General features: G+C 41.9%; 1 protein-coding gene and 1 long non-coding RNA gene across 2 annotated transcripts; one reads left to right on the top strand and one right to left on the bottom strand.

The window, feature by feature from the left end:
• Positions 1–1074: 1074 nt before the first annotated feature.
• On the bottom strand, positions 1075–4948 carry LOC127647162 (uncharacterized). Its single transcript, XR_007971018.1, has 3 exons — positions 4634–4948; positions 4458–4517; positions 1075–1187 (listed from the first exon to the last, which is right to left on the bottom strand). It is a non-coding gene; the product is annotated as an uncharacterized LOC127647162 (long non-coding RNA).
• Positions 4949–15145: 10197 nt separating this feature from the next.
• Positions 15146–21012, top strand: LOC127647914 (ankyrin repeat and SAM domain-containing protein 4B-like). The gene is made up of 2 exons (XM_052132440.1): positions 15146–15409; positions 18854–21012. Exons 1-2 carry the CDS (start codon positions 15249–15251, stop codon positions 19962–19964), a joined length of 1272 nt encoding a protein of 423 aa, XP_051988400.1. The 5' UTR covers positions 15146–15248; the 3' UTR covers positions 19965–21012.
• Positions 21013–21380: the final 368 nt, after the last annotated feature.

Here is a 21380-nt window from a genome sequence, read left to right as displayed (position 1 = left end):
ATTTAAACTGCCCAAACTGAGGAGAGAGTAAGGTAAACAAGTTCACACAGTGACTACTTTACAATAAGAAATCTCAACACCTATTATGTTCATAATTTTTTTTTGGAAAAGCTGAACTTTATAAAATGTTTAACAGCATCTGGGTCATGTTCTTCAAACATGCTAACTTCTTTAGCTGGACATATTTGGAATCAGAATGAGCTTTTTGCCAAGTGTTCTCACATACACAATGAATTGTTTTTGGTGATAGGAGAAGTGAGTGCACACAGAACATAAAATAAGGTAAGAGTAGAAATTGACATACAAATAATAGGACATATAGCAGACTCTCTGAGTTGAATGGAATGCTTCATGAAACACAGCAACAACAATATGGGGCATCGTTGCTTGCCCCAACTTAAGCAAACACTTGAACACACACACAGACGGTTCAGACAGTCACAAAAAAAACTGGTATGCGCTTATTAAGATTACTCAGTAACCTGAAGGAAGAAAAGTTGGGCAGCGAATATTCATTCATATTTGAATATTCAAATATGATGCATTATATTTTGATAATGCAATCAATTGTAAATTTTGTAACAGATTATTTTATAACAGCGTATAATAATGAACAGACAATACACTGGAACAACAAGATGCAATGCAGCAGACCTTTGTCAGACATGTTATTATATACACCGTTATGAACAATGTCATTGCCCCTAGAGTACTCGAAGAGTGCAAGTAATTAGTCCCAAGTACTCAAGTAGACAAAATGTCCATACCTAGTTTATACCTGAACAGATAATAACAAATGTGTAAGTTGTTCTGACCAAATATGCCATTATAATGGGTCTGATGGAGCTCTTTGTTCCTGAACTTTGCCCCTTGAAGCTTCAGTCGTGTGTTCACCACCCACATGGGGATCGTCAGGAGCACGTTAACTGCTCCTTAATGAGATATAAACAAAAGGGATTGGTTGAAAGGGAGCTGACTTGACCTTCTTAATGGTTCTGTATAATAACTGTTGAAGTGGGATTAGCACTATTTCAGTACCTGATATGAAGCCCATGAGCAAATCTGTGCCAGGTTTGGACTTGTCCGAGATCATCCCCCTCTTCAGTGTGTTGAACGTGTAGAAGTAGACAAAGTTAGAGCAGCACAGACTCGATATGACAGGAAACCAGCCACGATAGAGAGACAATCTGAAACACAAGGAAAGCATATGCAATATGCTCATTTGAGAGACTGGAGTTGGCCCACCTGAAGGACATCACTGGACCCTTTCTGGACCCCCTTCAATTTGCTTATCGAGCAAACAGGTCTGTGGATGATGCAGTCAACATGGGTTTGCATCACGTCCTGCAACATCTGGACAGACTGGGGACATACGTAAGGATCCTTTTTGTGGACTTCAGCTCGGCTTTCAACACAATCATACCAGATATACTCCGGACTAAGTTAAACCAACTCCCTGTTCCCACCTCTACCTGTCAGTGGATTACCAGCTTTCTGACAGACAGGCAGCAGCTTGTGAGGCAGGGACAAATTAACTTCCACCACCTGTACCATCAGCACTGGTGCCCCCCAGGGATGTGTGCTCTCCCCACTACTTTTCTCCCTGTACACCAATGACTGCACCACCAAGGACCCCTCTGTCAGGCTCCTGAAGTTTGCAGACAACACCACTGTCATCGGCCTTATCCGAGATGATGATGAGTCTGCATATAGAAAGGAGGTTGAACGGCTGGCTCACTGGTACGGTCAAAACAACCTGGAGCTGAACACGCTCAAAACGGTGGAGATGATTGTGGACTTTAGGAGGAACACCCCATCATTGTCCCCCTCACCATTCTAAACAGCACTGTGGCAGCAGTGGAGTCATTCAGGTTCCTGGGCACTACCATCTCACAGGACCTGAAGTGGGAGATACACATCGACTCCATTGTGAAAAAGGCCCAGCAGAGGTTGTACTTCCTTCGCCAGCTGAGGAAGTTCAACCTGCCACCAGTGCTGCTGAAACAGTTCTACTCAGCAGTCATTGAGTCTGTCCTCTACACTTCAGTAACTGTCTGGTTTGGTGCAGCTACGAAATCAGACATCAGAAGACTACAAAGGATAGTTCGGTCTGCTGAGAGGATTATTTTTTGCCCCCTGCCCCCCCTTCAAGAACTATACACTTCCAGAGTGAGGAAAAAGGCTGGTAAAATCACTCTGGACCCCACTCACCCAGCCCACTACCTTTTTGAACTGTTGCCTTCTGGCCAGCGCTTCAGAGCTCTGAACACCAGAACCGTCAGACACAGGAACAGTTTTTTCCCTCAGGCCATCCATCTAATGAACAATTAAATTGCCCCATTGAGCAATAATGATGTGCAATACACAGTTTAATTTTAAATGTAATTTATATTATCCAACATATCCACTTCTGCTATTACTTACATTGCTCTGTACATAATATACTGTTTTTTGTTCTTTATATACAGATTGTATTAGATTTGCACTACGTTTGTGTATGTGGGTATGTATGAAGGTGAGTGTATGTACGTATATGTATAATTATTTATTTGATGTTCTTTTTTGTTTTTAATTACCTATGTCTTGCTGCTGTTTTTGGTATTGTTTGTATTGTTGTTGACTGGAAGCTCCTGTCACCTAGACAAATTCCTTGTATGTGTAAGCATACTTGGCAATAAAGATGATTCTGATTCTGATATAATCAGCCTGGCAGGTTTACAACTGGTTAGGGCTTGACAATTAATCGGGATTACAATTTTAGCTTCCACAATTAAGTAATCGTGGCAAGTGCAAATTGTAGTAATCCATGTAGGTCTACTCCTGTTGCGTCCAAAATGTTCTATTTAATTTACTATTTAACGTGTGTTTTTGCTGTGTTAGAGCATTGTCACCAATTGCATAAATGTGCGTTGCTCACTTTCTGTGAAAAATGTATAAAAAAATTGAAATAAGAGCTTTGTTTTTATGCTTCCAAGACGGCCAATTTGAAGTTGACCAATTAAACAACAAGTCTTACACTGTATACTAATGTTGCAATCAGCAATAAAGTCATTCAGGAACATAGCTCTCAGCTTGTTGTGGATGTATAGCTGATATAAAGTGTATGACATGCAGTGGATCTACCCAAAATAAGTAATCATCAATTATGATTTTGATCATAATTGTGCAGCCCTACACCTTCTTTTGTGAGCCAGGTTTCAAAGTCGCAAAGATTTGGAATGGCATAAGTGTTAGAAAATTAGGTCCCAATTTGTCCAATGCTGTTAAAGCAAAAAAAAAAAACTATTCTGCTAGTAAACTTCATTGTCATTTCAGGGTTGTAAATTAACAAACAAATCATTCCGTCCTGCACATTGGATCCAGTACTCGCATGCCCTTACATGCCTTTGCAATCTCACCCAGAATGATTCCACTGAAACAGATGGAGGTGAAGGCACAAATGCATCGCTGACATGTCAAACAGTGTCCTACATAGTTACGCATCTAATTCTTTCATAAATATTATAAATTCAGTTAATTAACTCATATTTAAAGAGAGACAACAATTATATATTGGGAAGGCTGTATTATTTGAAAGTTTTGAAGTGAATTGTACAAAAACAATTTTTTTATCACTAATAATGTTCAGTTATTTGCGAGAGCTAAGCATTACGAAAAATTTTCTGGCAATTTCCTGATACTTCCAGGTTTCCCATGAGCATGTGAACTCTGTATAATGAGCGATAAGAAATGGCAATAGAGCTGGTGTGCAATTAAAGTACAAATATATGGGTTTAACGGATTAATCAGTGCCAATTGTTGCCTTTTGGAACTATCATTATCAGAAAAATCCACAGCAATTTTTATTTTTATTTTTATTAGATAATCATATATTTTAAAGAAAATAAAAACTATATGGAAACTACCCTACAAAGTCAATTTTCACTATTAGTATATTTTGTTGTAGGCATTTGGTAAACAAGTGAACATAATCAAACCAAACTAGCATATTTTCAGGTAAGGGTCAACTATATTATGAAAGCAAATTTTTAGCGAATGGTTTAAATGTGTTTTTAGGACAAAGGTACTTTTCATAAAATTCAGGTTGGTGCAAGTTGACACAGAAGGGTCAATATGTATTCAATTAACAGTTTATTTACCCTGGACAATTACAGTTAAACTTTTTTTCAGCCAAGATTTTAAGTTATGTGGTACTGCAGAAATTGACTAAAAATAAACCTACTCAGGGAAATATACACTAGAGTCAAAATTGTGACAACTAGCCACGGTCTCTCCAATAATAATGGTGAAAATAAAAAGCCCATTCTAAAGACAAATGATAAATTAGTAAAATACAGACATTACATTCAATTTGTGTCATATAACAATTTTCCACTGCAACAGAAAGCAAACCCGTGATCTTTATGTAAAGACTCACAGTCTTCTGCAGTGACAGAATGATGAGGATAACAACTCACCCTGCAGTCTGATTCTGGCTGTGTCCAGAGGAAAAACACTGTCATTGCTGTAACACTGCCCTGCAGGGCAATACAACATGCTTTAACAAACATTTCCCAGCATGTCACATCATAAATTAAAGATTAAGGCACTGAAGTATGACAAGGATAAACTATTTGTGCCAGTGTTTTCTCACCATCGCTTCTGCCACAGCATGCACCAGTATTTCATATGACAACAGACCGACTGACACCTCTCATTTACTCTTTATTCTGTCTTTAAAACCTGATAACTGCGTACTACATAGTCCAGATCAGTCTGACTACTTCAGTCACAACAAATACTACTATTCCCAGACTTAATTCAAAATTACTGTTGTGTGTCGACCGCAGAATCGCGTTGAATTGCGAAATCGTGCAACATCCGAACTGATGAAGTGCTGCAGTTCTTCTTGCTGAGTGATCTCTCTCGATCACGCTGCTGTTTACCGCCCCTAGCTGTGGGAAGATGAACTGAACGTTGTTCATCCGCCGGGGACGTTTTTGTTTTAATAACCCTTATAAGACATTAATGTTTTTTCGATCATTTTGGCAACCCCATCAATACTTGATCCCAGTACCATTAAAGCATAAAATCATGAATTATATGATATCATGCTGTTAGGAATATTTTGGATCTGGTCGCGATCTCCAATTCCCCCGGTCCCGTCTACCTATGTTCGTGCCCTTTTTGTTCGGGTGTGGGTTGTTTAATCCACATGTTGAATTGTTCCCACATGTGGTGTTTCTTCTCAGGACCTTGAGCTCCTGCGTTATGCTAGCCACTGGCGCTCCTCCAGTGGGGTCGCACTCAGCAGTTACCTGTCGGACCCTCCTCTGGTGCTGGCTTAACTCGGGCTCAAAAGTAGAGAGTTTAGTTACACTTGATGGTGTCATTCAGTTTTGGGCAGGGCCAGACGACCCTGCTTGTCTCTTAACAAATTACACTGATCTGGTTTCACTTCATTCAAGGCCCAATGTTGAATATCAGATTTGGATGGGTTTGCCTGTAAAAGTTTTACGTCAATATCTTTTACTAAAGTTTTCTGCGTCATAGAAACAGTTTCTTCAGCTTGATTTAGATCTGGTCTTATTATGACTTCCTTTGAAGCCATCTTTGCTACTTAATCAGCCAATCTGTTTCCTCTCATCTCCCCTGCCATGTGGCCTGCGAGCTTTATGACAGCTTATTTTGTTGGCAGTTGTGCTACTCTGAGTAATTCTGCAACTAGGTCTTTGGTGTGATATGGGTTTTCCTTCTGCTGTCTTGAAATACCTCTCTTTACCCCATATGCATATTTTGAGTCTGTGTACATGTTAATGGGTTTTCCTTTCGCCAATTGTCATGCTCTAATTAATGCAAATAGTTCAGCGGCCTGTGCCGATTTTTATGGGTGGGAGTAGGCCTCAATGATTCGATTAGGAAGTTTAGTTACGGCGTAGCCGGACCAGTATACGGAATAATTTAGCTTCGAACAGGACCCATCGATGTAAGTAGGCCTCAATGATTCGATTAGGAAGTTTAGTTACGGCGTAGCCGGACCAGTATACGGAATAATTTAGCTTCGAACAGGACCCATCGATGTGAGTAGGCCTCAATGATTCCATTAGGAAGTTTAGTTACGGCGTAGCCGGACCAGTATACGGAATCATTTAGCTTCGAACAGGACCCATCGATGTACCGATGGTCCCCCTCCTCCAGGGCAGATGATGAAATATCTGGCCTTCAGGAAATGCATGTGTTTATACGGTTTAGACTGTCATGAGAGTTATTAGAAAAAGCACCTTTGGTAAGCAATTTGTGTAAGAAGATTTTCGGACCGTGTATCACGGTGTATCACCTACCTGGTGAGATGTGTGCACAATGAGCGGAACAATACACTCTGCATCTTGCACCATCAATGCTGCAGCAGCCACGGCTCACAGACATGCAGGGAGGCCTTTGGCTACCAAATCAAGGGTCTTTGCTGTAGGTGCCGCAATGGGATTGTGCAAGGATCGCTGCTGCTGTACCTGCCGCCTCGTACACGTAAAGGTGGAATGTTTCACCATAGTTGGGTAAGCTTAGGGCTGGTTGGGAGCTAACGCTGCTCCGGAGATGCTTAAAAGCCATGCCCATCTCAGCTGTCCACTTAATGGGTTCTTCGGCCCCTAAGAGTGTGGCTTCTCTCAGAATCTTGTATAGAGAGCAGTTTGGCACCCAGGCTCTTTTGCAGTTCATGACCGAGAGCTTTCAGTTTCCCATTGCAGTTTCTTTTTGGATGCTTTGAAGCCAGCCTGTGCCAGAACGTTGCAGACAATAGTTGAGACAGCTGTGCAGGATGCAACATCGGGGCCGAAAACTAGAATGTCGTCTGCATATTGTAGCAAACAAGTCTGTGGTGGAAGCTTTGTGTCTTTCAGTGAGGCGTGCACTACAGCGGAGAATACAGCATGCGAGTCTCGGAAACCCTGTTGCAGGTGGCACCAAGTGTACTATTGGCCCCCGTATGTGAATGCGAACAGAGGCTGTGCGGCATGAGATACTGGTACACTGAAAAAGGCAGAACACAAGTTGAGTGTGATAGTTGTACACACATCAGGCACTAGCGGTGAGAGTGGAATGATTAAATCATTAATCTTTCCCAGATCTTCAGTTATATGCCAAGTTCCATTGGCCTTCTTTACAGGATTAATTGGAGTGTTATATGGAGAGTTTATAGGTTTTATAATACCTTTACTCAGAATCATTGTTGTATTATGGGACCTACACCTTCCTCCTTTTCCTTGGATAGTGGGAATTGTTTTGCAGTATACCGACATGTCAGAGCGGAGTTTTGCAATCATTGAGGCCTGCCTCGTATTTGTTGGTAGCCCATAGTGCCTGGTCGACATTTGGCAGTTCTGTTTTTTGCTGCTGTGGATTCAGCAGACGTGAAACTGCAGACATCACCACAACATCCTGTATACACAGACTGGGAATATACTGATGGGAACAGCAATTGGAGAGAGTTAGAATCAAATGTTATCTTAGCCCCAATTTTATGCACCAGATCACGACCTAATAAGCAGAATGGGAATCTGGTCAAATTAATATCTTGTCTATATGCTGCCATACTCTGCAGCAATGTGAGGAGGTCTTTAAAAAGTGTCATTGTCTCCCCATGCCTAGTCTATGTGGTTCCTTTAAAGTCTTTATCTGACCTAGTTCTTCCTTCCTCTATTTGTGGTTGATCAAATTTTGTATCCAACAAAGGCACTTTATCAATTAATATCAATTCAGTTATTTCTGGAGGTAAGGTTTTGGACAGTATGAATCTATAATCACGTCCAGTCAATTGACTGTGTGGTAAGTTTCTTTAAAACATTCAAGTATTGTAGAAGATATTTAACTGGGTCGGGTAATTTCTTTTTTTATTTTATTTTTTTGCTAGTGCCTCTGTCATAGTTAGTGGAACGATTATTGCAGTTAACATTTTCAACAGTGGTATGCAGTATGAAACATAACTACAATAGGAATTTTATGATCCTAATCAAAATTGTATGGTCATGTACAGTACTATTATGCCTATGCTATAATAGTGTTAATTCAAAAGTAATTCAACTTCTGTATTTGATGGCTGAGTCACAATCGATGGTATTTCCCCTCTGAAATTGTAATGGTTCAGTAGGTGTTTATTCCTTTCAGACCATCTATCCTTTTATCATGTTCTTCATTGCGTATTTGCATTGTGTTGAAAAACAGGGGCCCTCTGATCTGCAACCATGCCAATAGCATTTAAAAAAAAAAAATAATCTATTTATCTAATGGAAATGTTATTATTTGAGTGCCAAGTTGTACTTGCATTTTATCAATTTGAACCATCGAGGTGTGACTGTAACCATACACATATCCCATGTATGTATCAGAGCTTAAATATATATATTGTAATCTAAAAATGTCATAACTTATCAGATTTGCAAATGCAGATAAAATAAGGTATAACCTTCTATGGTATGGTTTTGTATTTATATTTCTGAACGTTTTTATACTTTTCTCTAAACAATGGAAATTATTTTTCAAAGTTTCACCAGACAGCTTTCATTCCCAACATTCATTCAATAGATAAAAGATGATCTTTTCTTTATTCAGACAACAGTCACTTTCGTCATATCCCATTATAGGGCTTATATTCACACTTGTCCCCTTATTTACAGGGCTCGTATAACATACATTCTGTGTTCCTCTTTTTTTATAAGGACTCATCACACATTACACATTCTCATATGCACTCATGCTTCAGTCATAATTCTCACGCTTACAGATACAGATACTCTCACAAGCACACCAAAAAGTCAAACTATAACAAACATGTAACAAACAACATATAATTCTCCAAACACTCAGTTCTAATGCCTGCTGGACTGGGCACCGTCTTCTAACAAATGATCCTTTTTTTTTCCTTTTTTTTTTGTAGAACTTAATCCGTCCTCTTCCCACTTTAGTGAGGATGTTCAACTGCTACAGTCAATCTGAGGTATTTTACCTCCTTTCTGTGTATCTCACAGAGCAAATGCTCCCTTTCCAGGGGCCCATTGATGCAGAGAAACCCTTTCCAATTTAAATTTTTCGATGTGCATTTGTTCAAATTGGAGTGATCAGCTCCCTTTCTGCAGCTTTGGCAGAGCAATAACCTTCCCTTTCTTTTTAGGGAGTCCAACAAATGCACGCAATATACGGTTCAGAGATACCTCAACAAACAGGTCTACATAAGTTTGTCAAAAAAATGACCTTACCTGTTTGTGAGGTATCCCGGACGAGTCCCCAAACTGTTAGGAATATTTTGGATCTGGTCGCGATCTCCAATTCCCCCGGTCCCGTCTACCTATGTTCGTGCCCAGTGAGGTGCAGTCGTGAGTCTGAGTCTCTGTAGACTTCGCGAAGGAAATAGAAAGAATGACACACACACACTCTGTCTGTATTCAATCTATTCAATGTTTATTAGAGCCGGCAAGTCATTTATATTTTCATGAGACAATAAACAGCCAATGGGAAAGCAGTAACAAGGCCTAGGGTCAAGGGGGAGAAAATGGGTGTAGAGGCCATATACAGATGTTCCAGCCGTGATTACATTACGGTTGACTTTGTGGACGGGTGTGACCTTAATCAGATCACAGAAATAAGTATGCGGAACATGATAAAGAGGAAAAGAAAAACGGTCAGCAGTTGCTAAATATATTGACTCACTATCGTGCTCACTGCAGCCTGGGGTCAACTGAACACACATAGAATGTCAGAAGCACACACACACACACATGGAGCAAAACAGCATGTACAATTTCATATTTCTCACACATGCATTTATTCCCTGGCTTCAAAATAAAACAAAATCATATTTTCCATCAGATAGCGCCATTGTTTAGCCTATGGAGCAAATACATGCTTTTCCCCTATTTTCTGTTTGCTGTATTATAGAGCACTGCAGGCCAAATGAGTAAATGATGCAGCTAAAATTGTGTGGGTGTATTGGTATGGATGTCAGAGTGTGTTTTGTGTGTGTGTGTGTGTGTGTGTGTGTGTGTGTGTGTGTGTGTGTGTGTGTGTGTGTGTGTGTGTGTGTGTGAAAAACAACAGTAGCATTAAATTCCTTAAAATGACTTAAATCCTTAAATGGTTAAAATCCTTAAAATGACTGAATATTTGGTAGTTCTAATCAGGACTGATGTTGGTTAAAAAGTCAGTGAAAGTGGAAAATTAAAAAGAAAATCTATATTGATGCTAATCAGGGGCCTGGGTAGCTCAGCAAGTCAAGTTGCAAGTTTGAATCCAGGGTGTGCTGAGTGACTCCAGTCAGCAACCAATTGGCACAGTTGCTAGGGTGGGTAGAGTCATGTTGGGGTAACCTACTCGTGGTCACTATAATGTGGTTCTCACTCTCGGTGGGGTGTGTGGTGAGTTGTGCGTGGATGCCGCGGAGAATAGCGTGAAGCCTCCACACATGCTAGGTCTCCACGGTAACGCGCTCAACAAGCCACGTGATAAGATGCGCAGATTGACTGTCTCAGACGCGGAGGCAACTGAGACAATCTACGCCACCACAAGGACCTAGAGCACATTGGGAATTGGGCATTTCAAACTGGGGTGAAAAGGGGAGAAAATAAATAAAACAAATGTGTTGCTAATCATTGACATATCCCAAACTGTGATAATCCCCAAAAAAATTGTCACCTGACCAACAGAGCGCAATAAAAAAATGTCTCCATATTTGAATTGATTTTTACAGATAACTTATAAACCTTTAAAGCCATGAGCTCTGAGGTTGTTCATTGATGGTATATGCTTCTGATGAAGCCATCAATCCACATTATTTCAATGTCATTGTTTAAAAATCATGTTTAATAGCAGTTATCTTAGTGAACAACTACACTACCCATGATCCTCAAGAGAGATCCACCAACCAGAGAACTGTGGCAAAGAAAGCACACCAAACAAGCCCAGAAGCGACTGCCCACTTCCATGATGCACTGTGAATGACCCAAATGAGTCTCCCTCCCTTCAGCCTCAAACTTCTTGTATATGCATATATATATATATGAATATTGTGCAATAAACTTAAACCATATCATTTCAATATTTATATTCAACAACCTAAAATCAATATTTGTATATATTTCCATCGGGTTATATTCGATTGTGTTATTCACAATGCTTCATGGGATTGTAGTTCACTCCCTCATTAAAAACATTAAATAAAGAGTCCTGTACCTTTGTCTGATTTTCAAATGCTTTTTTGCTTCAAAACAAAGTTTGTGATGTTGTTATTCACCTCGGAGCTGGTTGGTTTGGTTCATGGCTTAGAACTCTTAATGAAGGATTTTATGGAAAGACTGTGGACGAAATGAATGGCTAAAAAAACATTCAGGGACCTGAAAAGTGGGCGGATACTATTTAGACAAGCCCATTTATTTACTATCCTTCACGTAAGATGGACATCCGTAGAATTATTTATCATTGTGTATATTTTTTCCTAACTTTAGTCAATCAGCATTAAGTTCAGCCTAAACTGCAGTTACGTTGATTCTGTAATGCATGCAGATGAAGGCAGATGTGGAGTGAGGATCTATTTGCAGGGTTTTATTAGACACAGTGAAAACTAAACAGACAAAACCAGAACAAAGGAAATACCCGCAATGGGGAAATAAACAAAAACACGGAAAACATAGAAAGGTTGAACAGGCAGGATAAACATAGAAAGAGCACGGAAACAGGCGTCCACAAACATCAACGATCGGCAAGGGAATGGAGAACAAACAGGGTTTATATACACTGGAGACAAGATGATGACAAACTGCAATCAGGTGAGCACAATGACACAGGGCTGGCAGTGATGAGGGAAGTGTAGTTTTGGACAAAGACAAGTGAAACCTAGGGCAGACAACAAGGGAATCGTGACATAACCCCCCCCTCAAAGGAGCGGCTTCCAGACGCTCCTCAGAAAGAGTGGGGGGGGGGGCAAACAGACAGACCAAGGGAGCACAAGGGGCAAACAGACAGACCAAGGGAGCACAAGGGCAAACAGACAGTCCAAAGGGGCACAGAGAGCAGGAAGGCAGTCCAAGGGGGCACAGAGGGCAGGCGGGAAGTCCAAGGGGCAGGGACAGGTTCAGGAGGCCTGGGAGGTCTGGGAGGTGGCCATAGGACAGGTACAGGTTCAGGAGGCCTGGGAGGAGGACACAGGACAGCCATGGGGAACTCCGAGGGCGGAGCCATGGAAGACCCAGGTGGCAGAGACATGGGTGGCTCAGGAGTTTGAACCGTAGAAGGCTCTGGATTCAGAGTCTTGGGAGGCTCAAGAGGCGGAGCTGTGGGAGGCTCAGGAGGCGGAACTGTGGGAGGCTCAGGAGGCGGAGCCGAGGAAGGCTTGGGAGGCTCAGGAGGCGGAGCCGTGGGAGGCGGATCCATGGAAAGCTCTGGAGGCTCAGGAGGCGGAGCAGAGGGAGGCGGAACCATGGAAAGCTCTGGAGGCTCAGGAGGTGGAGCAGAGGGAGGCAGAGCCGAGGAAGGTTCGGGGGGGCTCAGGAGGCTCGGGAGGCAGAGCCGTGGGAGGCTCGGGAGGCAGAGCCGTGGGAGGCTCGGGAGGCAGAGCCGAGGGAGGTGGCGCCGTAGGAGGCTTTAAAGGCGGAGGCCTGGAAGGCTCTGGAGACGGAGCCGAGGAAGGTGGCGCCGTAGGAGGCTCTAGAGGCGGAGGCCTGGAAGGCTCTGGAGGCGGAGCCGAGGGAGGTTGTGCCGTAGGAGGCTCCAGAGGCGGAGGCCTAGAAGGCTCTGGAGGTGGAGCTGAGGGAGGTGGTGCCATAGGATGCTCTAGAGGCGGAGCCCTAGAAGGCTCTGGAGGCTCGGGAGCTGGAGCCGTAGGAGGTGGCGCCGTAGGCGGCTCTAAAGGCGGAGGCCTGGAAGGCTCTGAAGGCAGAGCCGAGGGAGGTGGCGCCATGGATGCTCTAGAGGCGGAGCCCTAGAAGGCTCTGGAGTCTCTGGGGACAGAGCCGTGGAAGGCTCTGGAGGCGGAGCCGAAGAAGGCGCGAGAGGCGGAACCCTGGAAGGCTCGAGGGGTAGAGCAGTGGAAGGCTCAGGATGCTTGGGAGGCGGAGCCGTAGGAGGCTCAGGAGGTGGAGCCGCAGGAGGCTCGGGAGGCGGAGCCCTGGGTGGCTCGAGAGACTTGAGAGGCGGAGCCCTGGAAGGCTCGAGAGGCGGAGCCCTGGAAGGCTCAAGAGGCGGAGCCCTGGGTTGCTCGAGAGGCTCGAGAGGCGGAGCCCTGGGTTGCTCGAGAGGCGGAGCCCTGGATGGCTCGAGAGGCGGAGCCCTGGGTGGCCCGAGAGGCTTGAGAGGCAGAGCCCTGGAAGGCTCAGAGAGGCGGAGCCCTGGGTGGCCCGAGAGACTTGAGAGACAGAGCCCTGGGAGGCTCAAGAGGCGGGGCCCTGGGTGGCCCGAGAGACTTGAGAGGCGGAGCCCTGGGAGGCTCGAGAGGAGCGGCCCTGGAAGGCTCGAGAGACTTGAGAGGCAGAGCCCTGGGAGGCTCGAGAGACTTGAGAGGCAGAGCCCTGGGAGGCTCGACAGGAGGCGTCCTGGAAGGCTCGAGAGACTTGGGAGGCGGAGCCATGGGAGGCTCGAGAGACTTGGGAGGCGGAGCCCTGGAAGGCTCGAGAGACTTGAGAGGCGGAGCCCTGGGAGGCTCGAGAGGAGCGGCCCTGGAAGGCTCGAGAGACTTGAGAGGCAGAGCCCTGGGAGGCTCGAGAGACTTGAGAGGCAGAGCCCTGGGAGGCTCGACAGGAGGCGTCCTGGAAGGCTCGAGAGACTTGGGAGGCGGAGCCATGGGAGGCTCGAGAGACTTGGGAGGCGGAGCCATGGAAGGCTCGAGAGGAGCGGCCCTGGAAGGCTCGAGAGACTTGAGAGGCAGAGCCCTGGGAGGCTCGAGAGACTTGAGAGGCGGAGCCCTGGGAGGCTCAGGAGACGGAGCCCTAGAAGGCTCGAGGGGCGCTGGCTCTGGGATGGTCATGGCTACTGGCGCTGGCTCTTGGACAGTCATGGCTACTGGCGCTGGCTCTTGGATGGTCGAGGCTACAGGCGCTGGCTCAGGGACGGTCGAGGCTACAAGCGCTGGCTCTGGGACGGTCGAGGTTCCGGCGCTTCCCTCTGCCGGCATGATGGTAACCCGACCCAGTAGATGGATTTCAGGGAAGCGTCATCGAACCCGGTGTAGATGGCGACCGTGGAGAAGAGATGTGAGTACTCGCGAACGGTCAATTCTGCCTGGGCCAGTTCGGTAAAACCGCTGCTAGATCCATTTTTGGTCGATCGTTCTGTAATGCATGCAGATGAAGGCAGACGTGGAGTGAGGATCTATTTGCAGGATTTTATTAGACACGGTGAAAACTAAACAGACAAAACCAGAACAAAGGAAATACCCGAAATGGGGAAATAAACAAAAACACGGAAAACATAGAAAGGTTGAACAGGCAGGATAAACATAGAAAGAGCACGGAAACAGGCGTCCACAAACATCAACGATCGACAAGGGAATGGAGAACAAACAGGGTTTATATACACTGGAGACAAGATGATGACAAACTACAATCAGGTGAGCACAATGACACAGGGCTGGCAGTGATGAGGGCCGGGGATCATGGGAAGTGTAGTTTTGGACAAAGACAAGTGAAACCCAGGGCAGACAACAAGGGAATCGTGACAGATGTGGCCATTTGCATTGTATTTTAAAAACAACAGCAATGACAATTTATCAGAAAGTGTCCCACTGTGTTTCTCCTACATAATGAGAGATTAAGACAATAATATTATATAAATAGACACATTTTGTTCAAATTGTAATGGAAAAATACCATAAAGATATTGTATACAGTGCCATAATAGTGGAATTTTATTGAATTTTAAATTGATCAAGGGTCATTTGTATTAATTTTATTCAAAGAGAGCAATGCTTAACATTTTTATCAAGTTTATTACTGTAAATATATATAAAATAATCTAATTCCCCTTTTTATATCTTTACATTTATATCTTTAAAATGTTATTTAATCAGAAAAAACACACTGTGTGCTTGTGCTAAATGTTCATTCACAACACACACTGGACTTTAGTTTATTACTGTGATAATGACGTCCTGTCCAGGCAGTGCTCCCAGTTTCTCCACTCTCAGCCACAGAGACAGAGAAATAGAGTGAGCTCTTCAAAGATGTTCCTGTGATGACATTAAATGTTTTACTGTTTCATTTAGCTCTACATAGAAAAAGGTTATTACAACAATGTCAAGATATCACAAAGCAGCCATTGATGGATATTTGGATCTTTTGAAAGAAGCCACAAGGAAAGATCTGAACACCCCGGACGAGGATGGCATGACACCCACACTCTTTGCGGCTTATCATGGACACATTGAGGCTCTTCAACTTATATGTAGCAGAGGGTGAGTTCAGTTAATCTATTTGCACTATACAAAACTTTCTATACTCATTATTCAACCCACTTTATTTAATGGTCCTCGCAAATATGACAAACTGTGTCAAAGATTAGTCAAAATCAAAACTAGATATGTGAAAAAGTACATACTGCTTGGTAAAATAATCATCTTTATTGAGGGTTAGAAAAAAATTATTCTCTCAGATCATCCTTATTAAAGAAAATTTGAGAAAATGGCTTCATTATAGTCAAAATAGCTTCTCTCCGTTTTCTCTGTATATGTGCCGAGTTGAGCCAAAGCTGTCTATGATTTCGGTCATCACTCAAAATGTATGTTTTGACAAAATGTGTAGTTGCAGCGTTTTGCCTTTGCAGGCCATAGATATCTTCATTGTGTAATCTAAACAACCATATGGCTATAGATGTAAATTCACACCTTAATTGATCCATTTGAAGTAGCAAACTTTGCGTTAATTATGTTTTGACACTGGGTTTCTACACATATATTACACAACTGTTTTCCAGTTCAAACTAGTTTTATGACCATTGGGTTGTTCCTTTAGAGTCTAGTGTGCTTTATGAGAAAGTCAATCATCCCTCTTGTGTTTACTAAAGTACATCATGTGAAAGTGTCCTTGCATGATGGTACAATTTAGAACTGACGTCATTACTAAAACACTATTGAATGCACGCAGTTCAATAAAAAAGACCTTGTGATGCTACGCATTTGTCATGGAGATATCAGAACACATAGATTAGACAAAATGTTGCTTTAATTGGCCATTCTTTGTATTTACAGTATGCAATATACTTTATGACTTTTCTTTTTTCTTGCATGATTGGTTCTGCACATTATTCTTGAATCCCTTAGCTGATTCCAAGTGTTTAATCAGGCAAACTAATTATGCAAATTTAGAACAATAAGCCTCTTCATACTTCCAGAGCTCATCCACGATTAGCTCGAGCTAGACTTTATTTATTCTGTGTAGTATAGGGGCTGGTCTCACTCATGAGTCGATATCGTAAAATGTTGAGCACTGATTGCTATGGTTGGCACTGAAAGTAACCTTAAATCAACATGTCCCAATTTTCTTTCTTAACGCATATTTCTGTACTATTCGCTATAACAAATGTTGTTTTAACAATACATTAAGTCCCTTTCATCAAAATGCAATAACTTGCTCCACTTCTGCAACACATTTCCTGTTCTTTTGACACCACAGACTGATGGTTAATGTTAACCAATCGGCAAAAACCTATTTAGGCATTGTTTTAGCAAATTCGCATTCAGGTCTTACTCCAATCTGGTATTAAATGGCTACTTCAAGCAATCAGTCGTTCATGGATCCTTTAAAGTTCTGCCCTTCATTTATTATTATTTATTTTTTTGATCAAGTTGCACTCGAAAATATGTCACATTACAGAAGAAAAAATTAGTTAGGAATGCAGTTATCCCAAATAATTAGTAAAAATCATAGAGCTGATGAATAATGGATGTATCTTGTCATGGATACTCAGAGAACATGAATTGGGCTTTTCCACCTTGCATGTCACATCTATCCATGAACAGATGCTGCTCAGATAGATAAGCTCTTGTAGATACTGTATTCAGAGATTTTATGGGTATACCAGTGGACTTTCATTTTACAGCAGGTTACAGATTCACTTTTGGTGATGTTTATGGACCACTATAGTATAGTACAGCATCATATGTATTACGGAAAAATATGAGAATGGAATTTTAATTGCTGCAGAGACAAACAACTATAACCAAGGAGAAAAAGAGTTTGAAAAGTGAGCACTGAAACCTGCTTGGATTATTAAAAATGCAATAAAGGTGTTTTGATTATGAACGCCTTATTCCCTTGTCTAGAATTACAAACAATTGAGTAGATATTTTCTAAAGAAAATGTGAGTGGTGCTTGTCCGTGCAAAACTCGCCACAATATTGCTTAAGTGGTTGCCAGGGCATTGCTATGTGATTACCAAGGTGTTTTGAGTGGTATTTAGTGTGTTGCTATGAAGTTGCTAGGGTGGTATGGGTGTTACTTAATGGCCCCTGTCAAAAGAGCCCACCCTCAAGACTCAATGATATTCCAAACTGAACACTCAGTGAATTCAAATTTGTTTAAATACTTACAAAAATTCAAATTCACTGCCCCCAGTGGCCAAACCTGGAAGTGTTGTTGACCAGTTTCCAGTTAAAATGTCCACAGGGTGGAGCCAAAACTGAGTAATAATTTTAGTTGTAAATGGTTTAATACAGTCAACAGATTTGTGTATTTTATTAACCCTACACCTTACCCACAGGTTGTTCTGTTATTTTGTGACTACTTTCTGTGTTACACTAATACATACAAAAATGAATTATCCCTGTATAATTTCAAAACATAAATAAAACTAATAATAAAAAGTGATATTGCTGCAGGAGCAACCCCTGGCCACAACAATTTACACCTGGTTACACCACTGAACTAAAAACAGACCTTTCAGCCATAATTTACTCACCCTTGTCTTTCAAAAACAGTAGGACTTTTTTTTATCCATGAATCACAAGATTGAGGGATGAGAGGATCATGCTTGTGGCTTTCCAAGCACCAAAAGCACACATCAAAGCAACTTAAAGTCATCCATAACACTCTAAATTCTTTTGAAGCCACATGATAGTGTTGTGAGAGGAACGGACCAAAATCTAAGTGTCAATTCACCTCTCCACCCATTTGAAACTGCCACGCAAGCGAGAACGGCTTGTTTACAGAAGCTGGCGTGTCGAGAGCTGTGCACACAGGACACGCTGTGGTGCCAGGTGAAAGTTTAAACAGGAAAAAAGGCAGAGGAAAAGAAATTGCACACATTGTTTCTTGTGTTCATTGTCAATATTTTTGTTGAATGTGTGAAACGAGATTTGAGGAAGGGCCAGTCTTCCCCTCCCCACACTTTGAACCACTGTCTTAACTCAAACTGCAACCCTAAATCCAACTGTCAATGGATTAAAAAGGTAACTTTACAACAAAAATGTAATCTCAGAATTGCGCACCATTGTTTATGTCTTTATGAGAATGTGATTACTTCCTGGTTTCCATGGGACAAGAACCCACATCCCATATCTAAGAGTTTCCTCTATGTCTATCAGAAGAGTAGAATGGGGGATGACGCTTGTCAGTAATTGCAGCAATTTCACAAAGGTTCACCTATTGTACCTTCTTTACACCTTTATATACCAATATGTATCTTTTAAGAGCAGATATGGTACAAAGACATATTGACTGACATGTGTAGGGTACAGTTTGTGTACCTTTGAGGGTACTGTCCCTGTGACAGTGAAGTTTAATACCCAGGGTTAGGGTTTTGTTTAAATCCTTGCCACTATGAGCAACAATATTGCTTTGCTGTATTATATGTGTCTAGTAAGTGACTGTAAAGTGATTGTTCATTTTTATCTCTTCTGTAGAGGGGATCCAAACAAAAGTGACATATGGGGGAACACGCCCTTACATCATTCTGCTGCAAATGGTCACATGCAGATCCTCAGCTTCCTAGTGAACTTTGGAGCTAACCTCTTCGCACTGGACAATGATTTCCATACTCCCATGGATGTTGCTGCCTCTCGAGACTATATGGACTGCGTTCGCTTCCTAGACAGCAGTGCCTCCCAACAGACAAGCCAGAATGCAAAAAAGGTAGCACGTCTGAAAGAGCAGGCCACCAAAGATGCAGAACGTAGAGTCAAGCAGTGCGAACGGGTTAAGAAGAGGCATCAAAATAGGATGGACAAGATGTACCGTGGTGGGTCTGTGTCGGAAGCCAGTATAGCCTCCAGCATGGGCACCATAAACAGCGTGACTGGGGAACAATTCTCAAAACTCATTGCAGCAGACACCAATGGATCTATCAAGTCAACGATAAAGGGAACCCTCCAACGCAAGTTTGGAAAAAAGGACAAAGGGACAATGAGTAGACAGGGGGACAGCAATGTCATTTTTGTCAAACAAGATGGTGGCTCTCAAGGAAAGCCTGAGTTTGTTGACGTCTTCAATGAGCAGGATGAAAATGAGGAGGATGAAGATGGTGAGAGAGGTTTTGACAATGATGAAGAGGGAGCAAGTCCAATGAAATCTATCTTTAAAAGGCCTGGTCTTGGTAAAATGGTGTTTCGCAAGAACTTCACCACGGAGATGGGCATTGAACCAGAATACCATCCAAGCGGTGATACAGAAGACCTGGGGTTTCTCATCCGACAAGAGGTGTTTGAGAATGTGAATGTAGGATTGGAAGGTTTTGAGGAGGATTCAGAACTTCCTTGGAATGAACAGGATATAGGTCTGGATGAGGAAGATGAGACATCACCATTGGATTCATTCTTGGCATCCATCAGCCTGTTGGACTTTGCTCCTGTGTTTTCTCGTGAGCAGCTGGATCTCGAAGCCCTGATGCTCTGTTCAGATGATGATCTCAAAAGCATCCGTATCCATCTGGGGCCACGCAAAAAGATTCTGGATGCAGCGGCTCGCAGGAAGGCTGTCCTGGGTCAGTCTGGTGTTATGAAGGATAGCTTCTTTTAAGAATAACATGAAGCATGTTTCTTGTTTCTCTCATAGCTCACTTTTTATGATTTGAGTGATTACAGTGCTTGCAATTACTTTTCTTTAAAATCATAATTCACCAGAAAATTTTAATTATGTAATTATTTACTCACCCTGTCATTCTAAAGACTACATGATGTTACTTTTTCAGTGGAATACAAATAGATATATTTAAATAAATCCAAGCTGCTCTTTGTGATATTGCTTGATAATGCTTTTATACAACAGTTCAACCAACAAGCAAATAATATTGAATAACTTATGTTTCAGACAAACACCGTCCAGTTTGTTAAATCATTTCCAGTCTTTGGTTTGTTCTCTTAAAAGGTTCATTTAAAAACCATTCTCATTCACTTCCATTGTTTCGTTTGTGTTGTTTAATGAATCACTTGAATTAATTACTCATTTACTTACTCATAACATAAAAGACACTCATTCGTCGTCACCTAGTGGAAAACATTTTATATACAGAAATGGTTACTGAACGAATCGGTGAACAAAATCAAAATGAACAATAAATCAAAATAATCACTACTATTTGTGAAGCCGCAAACACACACAAGCAGAGTGATACAAATAGTGAAGAATCCCAGTGCTTTTATATTGAATATCAGCACTCTTGGAATACTCATTGGCCAATCAGATTCAAGGACTGTAACTAACTGTTGTATAAAAGGCTTGAAAAGGCTTTACAAAAGACAGAAAAACATTATAAAAGTTGTCCATATGTCTTGTGCACTACATTCCAAGTCTTCTGAAGACATACCATAGCTTTTGTAAAGAGCATACCCAAAGTTAATTAAGAGTTTACTAAAAATAAAATGAACTATAAAAATATATTGCTTGACAGCCATGGATATAATTGGCATTTTTGTGTGAACTATCCCTTTAAGGCACAGACACAGTTCAAGCTTTGTTTTGTACATAATTTCAGACTTACTGTAAGTGCATATCTATTTTTGCTTTTCATAAACTGTATACTTAAGAAATTTTAAGAATAAACATTAAACATTTCCCTGAATTTAAAATCTAACCAACAAACATGACATTCATGTAATATTTACATAAATGATTGTGCTTGAGTTTCTTATATTTATTTGTATACCAAATTGCAATAGATTTTTTTGTTTTCATCTTTTTGACAATCTATATTGCATATTGTTATCAATGTCTCTCCCTTTCAACTCTTTCTGTATTTGGGTTTACAACTGTCACGATTGAGCAGCAAGGCAGACGAGGAGATGCGGCTCTAAATGCAGTTACACTTTATTAAATAAACAAGCAAGAAAAAACACAAAGGAAAACCCTCAATGGGGAAATAAACAAAACTAGAAAACACAGGCAGGGAACACACACCAGGCTAACAACATTCAACGAATGACAAGGAGTGAACAA

This window comes from Xyrauchen texanus, chromosome 8 (genome assembly GCF_025860055.1).
Source record: "Xyrauchen texanus isolate HMW12.3.18 chromosome 8, RBS_HiC_50CHRs, whole genome shotgun sequence".
Classification (NCBI taxonomy): domain Eukaryota; kingdom Metazoa; phylum Chordata; class Actinopteri; order Cypriniformes; family Catostomidae; genus Xyrauchen; species Xyrauchen texanus.
This window is presented reverse-complemented; position numbering and strand designations above follow the sequence as displayed.